Source organism: Xiphophorus hellerii, chromosome 17 (assembly GCF_003331165.1).
Source record: "Xiphophorus hellerii strain 12219 chromosome 17, Xiphophorus_hellerii-4.1, whole genome shotgun sequence".
NCBI lineage: Eukaryota > Metazoa > Chordata > Actinopteri > Cyprinodontiformes > Poeciliidae > Xiphophorus > Xiphophorus hellerii.
This window is the reverse complement of record NC_045688.1, coordinates 3,581,524-3,596,273: the sequence shown is the minus strand read 5'-3', so window position 1 is coordinate 3,596,273 and position 14,750 is coordinate 3,581,524. Positions and strand designations below refer to the sequence as shown.

The 14,750-nt window shown below is 39.2% G+C and overlaps 1 protein-coding gene across 1 annotated transcript; it reads right to left on the bottom strand.

Moving 5' to 3' along the window:
* Nucleotides 1-834: 834 nt before the first annotated feature.
* Nucleotides 835-4,736, bottom strand: kcna1b (potassium voltage-gated channel, shaker-related subfamily, member 1b). Its single transcript, XM_032590189.1, has 2 exons — nucleotides 3,288-4,736; nucleotides 835-2,981 (listed from the first exon to the last, which is right to left on the bottom strand). Exon 2 carries the CDS (start codon nucleotides 2,795-2,797, stop codon nucleotides 1,307-1,309), a length of 1,491 nt encoding a protein of 496 aa, XP_032446080.1. The 5' UTR covers nucleotides 2,798-2,981; nucleotides 3,288-4,736; the 3' UTR covers nucleotides 835-1,306.
* Nucleotides 4,737-14,750: the final 10,014 nt, after the last annotated feature.

The window sequence follows — 14,750 nt, the reverse complement described above, 5'->3', positions numbered from 1 at the left end:
ATACAAAAGTAGGATTTCTAGCACCCCAAACATTCCTGCAGACAAAAAGAATTAAAGCTAGCTGTCAATAATTGGCAGTGTAACCTCCTTAGTTGTATAAAGTACATTTGGTGGTTTAAATCCAAGAATTTAAGATTAGTATTATTTGAAGTTTCGTCCAGGATTCAAATTTAACCCATTTAAACCTAGTTCTTGTCTCTGGACAAAATGGACTGAGGTTGTTAAGATGTTGGACTAACACCAATCATTTTATGAAAAAAAATCTATGAATTATGATAAATTTACTGTTGTCTTGCATGGCCTAGTTTTAAAATAATTGGGGGCTTGTCCGGGATACAAATTTAGAACCTCTAGCTCACCTGTTATGTCCTGAGGCAAAAAGAAAAACATTTAATGTTTGAAGTTGGCAATGAAATATCCTTAAATTAATAATAGTACAATGTTCAGAGTACTTATCTGGGGACAAATTTTTGCTCTCACTTATATGGGTTCAGTATATATAAAAGTAGTGGAATAACCCCATAACAAAAAAAGAAAAACCTGACAGTTCAATACTAAACTTGGAGCTCAGGTTTTAAAAAAAATGATCATGGGTTTGAGTGGAATTCAAAATAAGACTTTGAGTACCTGAAAAAATATCCTGAAGCTAGAGGTCTAATAAACTGTAGTGCAGGAATCAGGTCATGACATCGTTCATGTTTGTTTGTAGGGGACAAAAATTGACCTGAAACATACCTCTGGTCCAAAATAATTGAACTAACATGAGCAGGGTAACCTATTTTATTTTATGTTACACCACACACTTTAAAGTTCAACTAGAAAACATTATATTGGTTTTTATCTCAAGCAGTATAATTAATTGAATATTGTCTGGTATACCTAACAAAAATCTCTTGTATCTAAAGTTTGCTCTTGAATCTAACAGATTAAGCATCTTAAATTGATGGAGCAACCCCTATAGATTGTACAATGTAGAAAATTCAGGGTCTTTTTAGTTTATTTTTTTACTCTAGGAGCCAGATTATTGGGGGTTTGTCCAGGATAAAAGACACACCTGCATCCTGTCTCTGGTCCAAAAGAATTGAATTTGATATGTAAAACTGGCAGTGAAACACGTTAAATATTTTGGAATGGATACGAATATTTAACATAACTTTTTGCCAAGATCTGCTCAAGATTGCCTCACTGTGTTTGTTTGTTTATACGTTTGAAAGAATAATGTTTAAAAAAGAGAATAAAATGCACCTATTGAGTTTAAAGCATCCAGATATTTCTACAATATTTACAGCAGTGTGCAGGCGCTGCCTTACACATCGGTGAGCAGCTTCCCCCTGTTCACACAGTTCTGGCTGGGGGCGGTGCAGTTGGCAGTCCTAAGGTTTGCTTCCCTAAAGTTATCAATGCTGTTGTTCAAGTCCTCATCTATCTCCATGTACTCTGACTTGCTGACCACAGAAGAAGTGCGGCGGCTTGAGTTGGTTTCTGATGCCAAGTTCTGGTTGCTGATGTTGAGGAGCTGTGCTTGCTCCTCACCCTCCGTCTCCCGGTGGTAGAAGTAGTTGAAATTGGACACGATGACCGGTACTGGTAGTGCGATGGTCAACACACCGGCGATGGCGCAAAGAGATCCAACAATTTTACCTCCGATGGTCACAGGGTACATGTCCCCATAGCCCACTGTCGTCATGGACACCACAGCCCACCAGAAGGCATCTGGGATGCTGGTGAAAAATGACTCCTTTTCCTCAGCTTCAGCAAAATAAACGGCACTGGAAAATAAAATCACACCAATGAAGAGGAAGAAAATGAGCAACCCCAGCTCCCTCATGCTTGCCTTGAGAGTTTGCCCCAGAATCTGGAGCCCTTTAGAGTGTCGGGACAGTTTAAAGATCCGGAATACCCTCACCAGACGGATCACCCTGAGAATGGCTAAAGATGTGGCCTGTTCCCCTCCTCCCCTCCCCTCCCTGTTGCCTTGGTCGTCAGCTAGCTCTGTGCCAAGAGTGATGAAGTATGGGATTATAGCCACAATATCAATAGTGTTCATCATGTTTTTGAAGAATGCTGCTTTGCTGGGGCAAGCAAAGAAGCGAACGATCAGTTCAAATGAAAACCAGATGATACAGAGTGTCTCCACCACAAAGAAAGGATCTGTCAGGACGCTTGCCTTGTAATACATGGTGGTGTTGCCCACTTGGTGAATGCGGTCATTGGGATCCTCCTTTAGCTCCGGTAAAGTCTCCAAACAAAATATGACGATTGAAATAAGAATTACCATCACTGAGACTATGGCGATCCCCCGGGCAGGCCCCGAACTCTCCGGATGCTCAAAGAGGAGCCAAATCTGCCGCTGGAACTCCTTCTCTGGCAAAGGCCGCTCCTCTTCCCGGATAAATCCCTCGTCCTCCCTAAATTTCTCCATAGCTTCTGCGCCAAGTTCATAAAACTTTATCTCCTCTGAGAACATGTCCAGTGGGACATTGACCGGCCTCCTCAACCGACCTCCAGACTGGTAATAATACAAGATAGCGTCGAAGCTCGGACGATTCCGATCGAAGAAATATTCGTTTCTTAAGGGGTCGAAGTAGCGCATCCTCTTCTTGGGGTTCCCGAGCAGCGTTTCAGGAAACTGGGCGAGAGTCTTAAGCTGGGTCTCAAACCGCAGCCCAGAGATGTTGATGACCACCCGCTCACAGCAGTCGTGATCATTGTGGTCGTCGTCAAGCGGGTAGGGGTCCTGCGGGTGGCCCGGCAGGGTGGAGGTGTCGTCCATGTTTTCCGTGGACACCACAGTCATCCTTCCTGGGGGATGATGGGCAGGAAGGGGAAGCGGCGCGTAGGTGGTGGGGGCAGGTTGAAGTGGAGAGGCTCCTACAAATGCCAGGAGATGCGCAGAGCCTCCCTCCCTATCACCATCATCATCCTCATCATCGCCATCGTCTCTGAACTGAACGTTCCCTCAGCAGTCCCTCGTCTCACACCTGGAACAGAGTGGAAAATAACACCCAATGTCCTCAGAAAAGACATTAAAACTCGCCTGGAGACATTTCTCAACGCGAACGTCTATCCAGAAAGGATGCAGCACCTCCAAAAGCGTGTGCTGCATCTGCTGGATTTTACCGCATACATCAGTATTCAAGTTTGCAGCCCTGCTGCACTGCCTCTCTCTGCACCCACAGTTCTCACTCATCCAACAGCTTCCCACTCAAACAAGCGTTTACGCATCCACACAACAAACAGAACAATAAAATCTCCTCTGAGTGATGGACATCAGAGATGAGACGTACCTGAGTTTGGAGCGCAGCAGATGGAACTGGTCGTCCTCTCCAGCCACCCACCTCAACTCTGGCTTTAATACCAGCAGATATCTCTTTACAGTGTCTCTGAAATATTAATAGACTATGTTGTCTTGGTCAACATCCGTATCCTCTTGGTGTTGATTTTCAGCGCCAGTCGGTGCAGCCCGCAGGAGGAGGAGGAGGAGGAAAAGGAGGAGGTTTTTGATGGCTCTGAACGCAGCAGCAAAAATCCCGACTGACTATTTCTTAAAATCATACTGGAAAACAAGGAGGAGGAGGAGGGAGAGGAGGAATAATGAGCTGGACGAAGCTCACATTCTGACGGGAAGGACCGGACTTTGCTGCATCAAGAGAAAACCACTTAAAAAAAAACCTGGTGAGGAAGAGGAGGGAAAATGAAGCAGAGGATCCTGCTGCGGAGACCCGATATGTGTCCGTTAATTTGGAAGCATATTGCAGGATTTCATGAGGAGAGGAAAGAGAAGTGAGTGAAGCAGGAAAGGAGGGAGCGAGAGAAAACAGGGAGGGGAGTGGGGGGAGGATTCGACGCAATGCAGACACACTGTACAGCACAGAGAGAGAGCTACAGTAGCGGCTGCGTGTCAGCAGAAACAGCCGCACGACTCCCGCCGGGGAAAGTTTTCCTGCCGGGAGCCGAAGGGATAGACTTCCCGGTGAGGAAAACACTGAGGGACGCTTTGTGCTCAACGTAATTCTCCTGCAGGTGTCAAACAGTCCAGATCTGACATGGAAAATCAGCCCAATCAGAACTGACCCACGAGCCTGTCAGAACCAGCACAAAAACAACATTTATATAGAAAAATATTAATGAAACCCAGGTTCTGTGTTTTAACAATTAAATAGTGGAGTCAGGTATAAAATCTGCTGTTGTGGTTCCAAACAGAGGCGCTGATAGGAAGCCGTAATGCAGGAGGTCCAGCCCATTTCTCAGTCCTTTATATATTAAAATATATAGAATTAGAAAAAACTTCAAAAATTTAGAAAAACTGCATGAAAACTAAAAAGATAATTCAAATATATGCAGTGATTTGGGGATTTTATACATGACAAAAATTTTTATATACATTGTCTTGTGTATTTTTTAAATACATTGCATATGTACTGTATCTATATGAACAGTCAGTTGATGATTAATTGCTTATGCTATAGCAAATTGATTTTTGAGATTTTTTTTCTTCCAACTACTTTTTTTAATTCAAAACTTTTGTTAATATCAACATGTTGCATGTTCATTTAAACTGTAAATTAAATAAATCATCAAAAATGACAAATACTTTATATGAGGATGCCGGATAATGCATCGCAGCTATTTTTGATCCTTCATTGGCCCATTTCTGGGCTTAATAAAAACTGAAATGATTTTTTTTTGTTTTTTTTACACTTTTAAAGAGTGAAAACGCCCAAAATATAGGTAATATTTTATATAAATATTTATGTCAATTTGAAAAATATTAATATAGAGTAATTTAATTTTAGAAAGGTGACTTTTTTGTAAAACCATAAGATTTTAAAACATCTTTTAAGGGTATATAATTTTGTAAACATGTAGAAATAATTTTTAAATGAAGTTTCTGCCTTGGTACACTTTCAGATATCCAGAAACTGCTTTGTATATTCTGATATAAGCTTTGGATGACAAACCTGCAGTTTGGAAATACTCTGAGCTGAAGTTAAACCTGTTGAGGCTTATTCTGGGAAGCTGCAGCCTTATCTCGTTTTTGCAAACCAAGAGATGAACTTCTCTGCATGTTGGAGCTTTAACATGGATTAATAATTCAGCCCAGTCTCAATAAATTAAACCTCTTGCATTTAACAGTTTAAAATTAACATGAGAAAAGATGTAGTGGCACAGAAAGCTGAGACTTTATGCATATTTTGTATTGATGTGATGCTCAGAGTCACTGTGGTGCTAAAAAAAAAAAAACCCTTCTTCCATCCACATTATCCAGTATAATGCTGCCACCACCGTCTTTTACTGTTCCTTTGTTGATAGTGTAAAGATTTTGGTTACAAACACCCATACGATTTTTTGTGTTATTTGAGCAAAGCGCGGATGTTTCCTTGAATAAAATGTTTGTCAGATTTCTGTGGAAGTGAAAATTAAAAAGCGTTTACACTGAGTGTAACAAAATATCTGTCGAATCAACTGCCTGACTGATCGAGGGGAATGTTCAGCACGTCCTTGTCCGGGGATGAAAGGTGACCGCTCTATATTTGGTCTTCCAGCGTTCGTCACTCCGAGTGTCCGACAGCTGGCTGAGCTTCTGCCATGCGGCTGCACCCACAACATTCCTCAAAACTGAATTCACAGCGTTCCGGTGGGACAAAAGTGGAAGTATCTATGACTAATTTTCAAATTTATAGTAAATCTTTTGTCCACTATTCATTTGCAGAATTGTTGAATTCAACCACCATGGAGGGTTTTCAGTGTCAAATGATCTATTTAAAAATATAAATCAGAATTATGTCCTGACTTTGACTAGGCTGCCTCCATTTTGTTTATTATTTGGAATCATTTCCTTGTGGATACCTCAGTGAGCTTGATCTTAATGTCACAAACGTAAGTTGTGACCTTAATGTCACAACATTGAGGTGTGACATTAATGTTCAGGTTAATGTCAGCTGGATGGAGAATTCATGGATCCGTCAATTAAAGCAAGCAACCCAACACCATCATGCTACCACTGCTGTATTTGGCTGTCAGTATATTGTAATTCTGACATGCAGTGTTGGTTTTAAGCCAGGTGTAACAGGACAAACATGTAACAAGGTGCGTTCACACCAGAACTATTTAGTTCGCTTTAATAGAACTCCAGTTTTTGTCTAGAAAGTTCCATTCGTCGTTTAAGAAGATCTGAATGCTAATCAAACAAAAAATGAACTCTGGTCCACCTACATACCTCAGTGTCAGTTCAGTTAAAAATAACTCTTGCGGTTTGAATGCATATGTGAACACCAAGCGAACCGGAGACTGCTCCAACAGCAGGAAGCGGACTGCACCGCAGGGTATTCTGGGTAAATACAACCAAAACAAATGTGCTAGCCTTGTGCTAGCACATGAGAAATGACCCGTGATCTTTTATCAAAGACAAAAGAGAAATCCTACAACGGCTAAAATCCACTCCATTCTTGTTTACATTTTGTAAAGAAGGAAGTTGCTCTTAGTGTTTTTTGTGTCGTTTCCTTGAGTTGTTCTTGGTGCAGCGCCCTCACAGGCAAGGAGGGGAATAGATTTCTCAAATAGTTTGCTTCATTTGACTCAGTGGAGTGTGAAACCGAACCGAAATGAAACAAATGTTTCTATTTGTGTCCCCAATCAAATTGACTCTACTGGGCTCCAACATCTGGGCCAGACTTTCAAAAGGGGCTACAGGACCCCAAGTGGCTCCAAGGGACCCTAAGATTTTTTTATTTTTTTACGAATGCATATTTTGCAAGCAAACTCATAGGAAACTCATAGACCCAAGATTATGAAGTCATAATACATTCTTTAGCATGAAGCCATCTGCCAGACATTTGGTACCAACAATTCATTACTTCGTTTATTAACGTGTTGGTGCACTTATTCATGTATTGCAATTTGCATGTGTGAAATATATTTATGGTGGATATGGGACCAAAACTGGCTCCAGCCTGGGGGCCCACATCCGTCTAAATCCTGCCCTGCCTACTATAATCGAGGCACATGTTTAGTTGGTCTTTGCTTCATTATTTTTTTGCTATTTTGCATTTTTTGTCTTGCTCCCAGTGTCTGTATTTATCATAATTAGTGTTTTTGCTGAGCTCTCCTGGTTCTGAAGCTTTTGGTTGGAGGGGAGTCACAGCTGATGACGATAGTTTCTAAACACCGGGGATCAGAGCAGCTGGACAGCACCTGCTCACACTCAGCTGTGAAGGGAAGCATGACGACATGTGAAAACTTGACAAGGTGGTGGAAGGGAACATCTGAGCGTCGCAACCCGACAATGTGCTGAACACACATATTCACGCGTCGCACAGACACACACCATGACTTCATCTCCAGTCAGATGATCCGGTCGGTTCGCTGCTCTACAAAAGAGAGGTTTACTCTGCTTTAACCGGCCGAGTGTCGGGTTACAGCTGCTGAAACTAAAGATGGACGCCTGAAATCCCTGAAAACAAATAGAAACTCTAAGGTTGTAAAGCATCGTCACATAAAACCTGGAAGATAGAGCAGTTCTAAAATATCCCTGATGTCAGAGAATAGACTTTAAAAGAACGGCTTAGGACCAAAATACATTAAAGATTTGCTGTTGTTGTATAAACCTTCCAGACCACTCAGGTATTCTGGTTTTGCATCCCCAGAACCAGAACCAAAATGTAAACATTTGTTCCATTTTCAGCTGACAAATTGTCACTTGTCATTAAGTACAGCAACAATTTATTATTTATTTTAGTTTGTACTGCTTATTTATGTGTCGCAATAAATCAATTAATCGAATGATAAATTACAAGGAGCTCAATAATTTCCATTTGCATGATTTATAGTTTCTCTCTTTCTACCAAAAACCAGATGATAAAAGTCTAAAGTCTGGTGAATTTACTCTACTAGATCTTTACTTTGAAGAACTATCTTGTTTACAGAGCCTTTATAATTTATTTTATTTATTTTTGTTGTTTTGTTTATTTATTTGGGGTATTTAAAATGTCTTCCAGTTCCAGTGTTAAATGTTTTTTAGAATTTACAGTTTATTGATTTTGCATTGTTATGCTATTAGCATTATGTTACTTAAAATGGTCTCAAATTAACCATATTATTGTTTATCACAATAACTTCAGGGACAGTTTAGTGTTTGGTAAGCTTTGTTATGGTGACAGGCCTTCATGTTGCTTTCTGACTTCTTATTCTCCTGCTGCATTAATCATTAACGCATAATTACATAATTGTTTCTGGATTAGATTCCAGTGTTTCCAGTGTCATGTTTTAATGGTTTGGGCTGTTCTCCTTCAGATGAGCAGCAGAGCGGAGGAAGAGGAGGAGGAAGAGGGGCTGCTTCTGCTTCATGCAAACCGGCGAGGCATCCCCCGTGGCAACACGCAGCCCTGTCATCTCCTGCCTCGTGCCTGGATCACTGAATGAGGGGCGACACACTCATTAAGCCCTTTTTTCCCCTCTTCATCACCCTCCTCTTCCTCTCTGCTGCCATCATCTCGTCCTCCTTACACCGTCATCTCCTCGCTCGCGGCTCTGCTCAGGAAAACCCCAGGAGGCCGAGCGGGGAGGCGTGCAGAAGGTGACGGGAGAAAAATCAGATGGCGGTTTGTTAAATATTAATCTGATGAAGATGCTGAAGAGCAGATGTTGATTCAGAAGACGGAAAGCAGCTAAGAGAGGTGGAGTTAAAAATCCACTCCAGTGAGACCAAACATGACCACAGGACAGGCGAAGAGAAACCAGATCAGTGTGTTTCAAAGCTGCAAAAAATTGAATCCCATAATTTTTTTATTAAGTAAGTTTACTTAGTAAGTTTTTAATTAAATCTAGTAGGTGGGTCATTTACTGACATTTCCAATTCGGATGGAATTACCAACGAAAACATTCTTTGCGATTATTACAAATATATAGATCTCCCACAAGTCTGAACAGGAAGTGATTTGCACCACTGAGCCGCCATCTTGGTAGGCAAACGCAGCGCAGCATGTGATTCCCAGGTAAAACTAATTCCATGTGAATATGTAGCTCTCATGTGACGTCACACTTCCGGGAGGTGTATAGCTCACAGCCACTTTGGTAGGTATTGTAACTAACTGTCATGGCAGTTGCCATGGAGTTGCTATGTTAACAATAAACAAGTTACAAGCTTAGAACTAGCTCTCACCTCGTTCCTATTTAACTTGTAAACAATGTATTACTTGGTTACAATTTTTTTAGTACTCCACCCACCTCTATGTAATACTAAGATAAATATCTGTGGTGTTTACTATAGTACTTACAGCCAAACTAGCAAAATTAGCTTAGCTGATGTAGCTTTTATCTGCTAGCTAAGACAGCCAAGTAGCCGACTTCTTTGTTACTACATCTACTTTCTTTGCCAGTTACCAGAACCTTGTTATTCCCACAAAGAGTTCGTACATCCTTGACTAATCCGTTTAAACATTCATTGTATGCGTCCACGGATTTCAGGCTGCGAAGTTCCTGCATGGTGTACACACAAGTACAACATGGATAGTAGGAAATCAGAGGCAGCATCATCTGACATGTTTCCATTATCCGTCTCATACGGGCTGATCTTCAGAGCAGCCATTGTGTTTATATATATTTCTCTTGCACATTGATCAAGAGGGTCAATATGTTTTCTTTTTGTTGGTCTGGAAGCCATGATGCTTCATTTATGCTTTGTGCTTCAGTTGCCTACCAAGATGGCGCCGATCACTTCCAGTTCAGACTTGTGGGAACCATATATAGGGCTTAAAATCAAACTTTGAGAATTTTGAATTGATTCAGGACTAGAATCCTAGTCCTAGGATAACTAGGAGAGTTATTAATTTTTTTTTTGTACCTTTATGCTGTATGTCATTAAATTAGAAAAAACTTTGATTTGCCTTTCAGAAAAAAGATTCAGTGAGGAAAAGAATAAACAAGAATATTAAAAGTATTTTAGATTTTTTTTGCTTCTAGATAACAGAAAATGTGCCTTTAAAAAACATTTTAATTTGCCTTTCAGGGCTTCCGTAGGTGATGCATCCCCTTTAAATAATATCTGACTATTGGCCAAACTCTTATTCATGCAAAGTTTTATTCCCTTCACACATGGGTGAGTGAACAAAGCAGCAGCTGCAGCAAGACTTATGAATGTACCAAGCAAGCCCTGTCTTCTTTCATAAACACGCTGGATGCTTATATAACACCTATGCAGAGTTGCCCTCTCTGCACTATTTATAGGCCCCGTAGCAAGCAGCGGGTAAAGAGCGAGGCCAATTCACACAACGCCCTTCAAGACCAACACACGGCCCTTGGAGGGACCGCCGGGGCCCGACTTCAGGGAGCTATAATTAGAGTCACGTCACGGAAGAGCCAGCGAAGAGGGAGAGGCAGGCGAAGTGACAGATGGGGGGGATGGGGACATTAACCGAGCTGAGCTGCTAATGATGGAGGTTTGTGTTTCTGAGGTTTAACTTCAGCTGTTTCTGCAGGGGTCACTATGTTTCATCATAAACGCAACATTTAAAAGACGCCTTGACATTCTGGAAAATGCAGGCTCTAAAAATGAAGAAATAATGAAAGCTGAAATTGAGAAGACATCTTTGTTAACTGAAATAAATAAAAATGGTAATTAATGGGTAAAAACTAAAGCTGGAACTATATCAATCAATCAAGTTAATTCCCCATATTTCAGCAACAAGGCAGTTCAAAGTGATTTAAATAATAAAAACATAAAAATACAAAGTCATATGGTAGTGAAAAATTTAGACATTACATTTTGCCAAGTTTTGTCATTACACATCAAAATGTTGGTCACTATCATTTATTATGGTTCAAATAAAATGTGTTTATAAAAGCGCACTCGAATTATAGATGATATTCTTTGCTTTTGTGTTTATTAATGTATTTATTAGCCTTTGGTACTAATATGAAATTTTTTTTTTTTTCCTCAGACAAGGAGTTTAGGTCAACTGTCTGCAAATTATGGCGGTACCTCTGCTAGGCCGCAAAATGGCGACAGCAAAAGTTGGGATAAAACACCAGAATCAGTTGGCTGTTCAACAATAATTAAATACATTTTTATAATATATTTATATTTTGTTGATTAATCAGCACCGATTATTATGTATAAATAATCACAAACTTTGACATTTTTCAATTTTGCACCTAAAAATTAACCAAAGTATAAAAAACTAAAACTTCTACGATAACTAAAAAAGTGTACAATATTAAGTTAATATTACCTAATAAAACTAGCAAATCAACTCTAAACACTAACTAAAACTGACTAAATTAGACAAAGAAAATGTAAAAATGAAATAAAACTAAACACAGTTTACGTCAGTGTCTGTCAGGTCGCTCTTACGCTAGTCCTCGAAAAGGCGACAGTAAAAATTATGAGAAAAAAACCAGTCAGTTGGTTCAACAATGATTAAATACATTTTTTATAAAATTTGGTCTTCTGTTGATTATTGAACACCCAATCAATGTATAAATAATCACAAAACTTTGATCTTTTTGAACTTTGCACCTAAAAATTAACCAAGGTATAAAAAACTGAATTTAACTAATTTAACAATATTTAACTAATAATAGCTAGCTAACCTACTCTACACCTAAATTAAAACTGATTAAATTAGTCAAAATGTCAAATTGAAATAAAAAATCCCAAACTATCAGAACCCCACAGACAGTAAATCCATTTATCCTGCCATTATGTGCCAAACAATGTGTCCCCCAGAGAGCCGCACGGCTTGTTGGGTTAAAAATAATTTACAGCCCATCAGCAGGGCGTAAATTAACACCCTCACAGCTCTGAGTAAATAAAGAAACCATAAAATGGCCACATCGGTGGTGAAACGACACTTTGATCACCATAACGCTGACCTGAATGGGGCTGGGTGTCAGCGGGCGGATCGATCCAGGCACTTTAGATGTCAGGGTGACATAACGCCGCCGCAGGAGGCTCCTGCAGGAGCCGAGCAGGATGAAGATGAAGGAGAGGCGTCCTGGCAGGTTTGACAGCTGATCAGCGCTTATAAAAAAAAGCTAAACAACGCCAACCGTGGGGAAGACGGGCAGAGAAATGGTACATCTGGAACAGCTGATGATAGTCAGACCACGAATCACCCAGCAGCAACCGGATAACACACATGCTGCAGCTGCAGCTGTTAATTTAAATGAAATTCTCTCAAGATTAATCAGTTTCATTGTGATTAATCGTGATTAATCAATCATTGAAATAATTGTCAACTAATTTAATCATCGATTAATCATTAACTGCAGTATAGAAAATGAAATAGTCAATTCAATCTGGAGAGACTCAGACAGAGAAAAGACGACAATTAGAAGAGTTTATTGACATACAGGAATTAAAGTCTTTGGCGTTCGGGCCCCGGCTGGGGATAACGGTTATCGCAGCGTTAGCGATAAGCTTCAGATGAGCATTCACGATGCCGATAGGAACGTCGTTTGCATCTTTTAATGTATTTCTGATGTATAAGAAAATGCTTAAATGGCTACATGCTGCCAAATCTGCCAATTTTTCTATACAATTAATTGATTAATCGTCTGAATAATTGATTACTAGTTTCATATTTAGTGTTACAGGACTTGTTTTCCTGTGAATAAAGACTCTTTTCAGTTTAATCCAGCATCTTCACACATTTCTGTATGATAGTGTTAGTAATCTTGATGTATTTAACATCATAATTTTTAAAAAGTAATAACAAAACATATTTTTGTTTATGTTGAACAAATCCAGAATTATTTCAGTAATCCCAACTGACCTCTAGTTTGATTTCTCTTTATTTATTGTCAGACACCTGGATTCTTCTTCTGGACTAATTATGTTTGTGTCAGATATCGATATTCTGATTTTTCTTTGCCTAAGTTGAGGCAGAGCAGCAGCAGGAGTGAGCGCGCTGTGCAGATTGTGAGTTTGTTGCATGAATAAAACATGTGAGGTACATGAAGTCATGCAGCAGGAGGATGAAGCTTTTCCCTGTTTAACACGGCCAGCCTCTGTTTTCCAGCCGGGTCCGATCACAGAAACACCTGAAGGAAAGAAAAGTAATGAATTAAACAGGAGGAGAACAGGGAAACGAATTCCTCCTGCAGGCTGGTAAACAGCAAAATACAGATTATTAAAACATAAATAATAGAGAAATCTGTGAATTTCTGTATTAGAGATTATCAGCTTCTCTATTAGAGATTATCAGCTTATCTATTAGAGATTAGCAGGTTATCAGCTTCTCTATTAGAGAAATTCACAGATTTTTTTAACATCATGAAGTCAAAAAGTTTCAATTTGCTTCTCATCGAAAAGCAGAAAAGTCTCAGCACAGATGCTGGTGATGAGACTTGCTTATTTTCTCTAAAAACATAGAATCATAAGCTGCAGTAGCATTAGATAAATATTCTGTCATTGTTCAATAAGCAATTAATCAATTTATTAATCAATTAAAACAACCTCAACGATTTCAATTTGCATGATTTATTGTTTTTCTGTTTTCTCTCTGTCTCCCAAAAACTGGATGATTGAAGATTCAGCCTGGTGTTTTGGTCTCAACTAAGAAACAATCCATGTATTTGTTGTTTCTGTTGGATTGTTATTTATTTTGGATATTTAAAATATCTTCCAGTTTTAGTGCTAAATGTTGATTAGAATTTAAAGTTTATTGATATTTGGGAAGGTGTTCTTGCATTTTTATGCCTTTGAAACCATTATATTATTTGAAAATGGTTATTTTCAATGTAGTTTATTGCTACAACTTTTATGACAATTTATTGAGCAAAATTTGTTATTGTGACATGCGGTTCGTTTTTGGATCTGGTTTCAGTCGCATTTAATTAGTAGTATGAACGACTTCGTCAAAAAAATTGGAATTCAGCAAAAAGTCGGAATTAAGCATCAAGACCTGCAGCGTAAACATACTCTTAGTAACCAATATTTTAAATAATAACTAAGAATTAACACCCTCATTATTTTGAATTAATTATTCTCAATTATTCTCCCTTGTAGCCATTTCCATGTTCTTTTCACTCACTGGATGCCATTTTCATTTCAAATCCACCTTTGCATTCTTCTTAGGATATAGTAAACAAATTGTTGAAAACATTCTTCAGAGATTTTGGTCCATATTAACATCATATTTTCACAAGTTGCTTTAGATTTTCACCCCGTTCCACAACATCCAGAACCATTATTAGTGGATTTGGATTTGGTGACTGTGGTGGCAGTTAAATCCTCTAATCTCAGTGTTGTGTTCAAGAAACCTGACTAGTTGTATTTTATAAATTTACTCATCAGAGATCTATTTTCATTGTTTGTTTTTCTATTTCAATGGAAGAATAATGGAAAAAAAACTAAATGTAACATAAAATCTGAACATCCAACTGAAAATATTTTTATTTTTTACAAAAAAGACTCAATATTTTATGAAAACTGCTCAGTACTTTTAAGTCCTCCTTCCATGTTTGGTCAGTAGTCCTGGTTCTTTTTCAGCCTCAGCTGTGCAGAGTTTTTTCCTTTCACTTGCCATCTTCAGAGTCCCTCGGCGCCCGTTTGTTACGTAATGGATCAGTTTCCCTGCAGCGGAGTCATTATTTTTGAATGAGGACAGGGACGACAGCGGTTGCAGGGAAGCAGGTTATCAGCTTGATCTACTTGACTCTGAAAACACGAGTCAAGCAGTTAGAATACAAAATGACTTCATTGCCACAGGACTGCAGAGCTGTCCACAAATGCAGCTAATAAACAGATA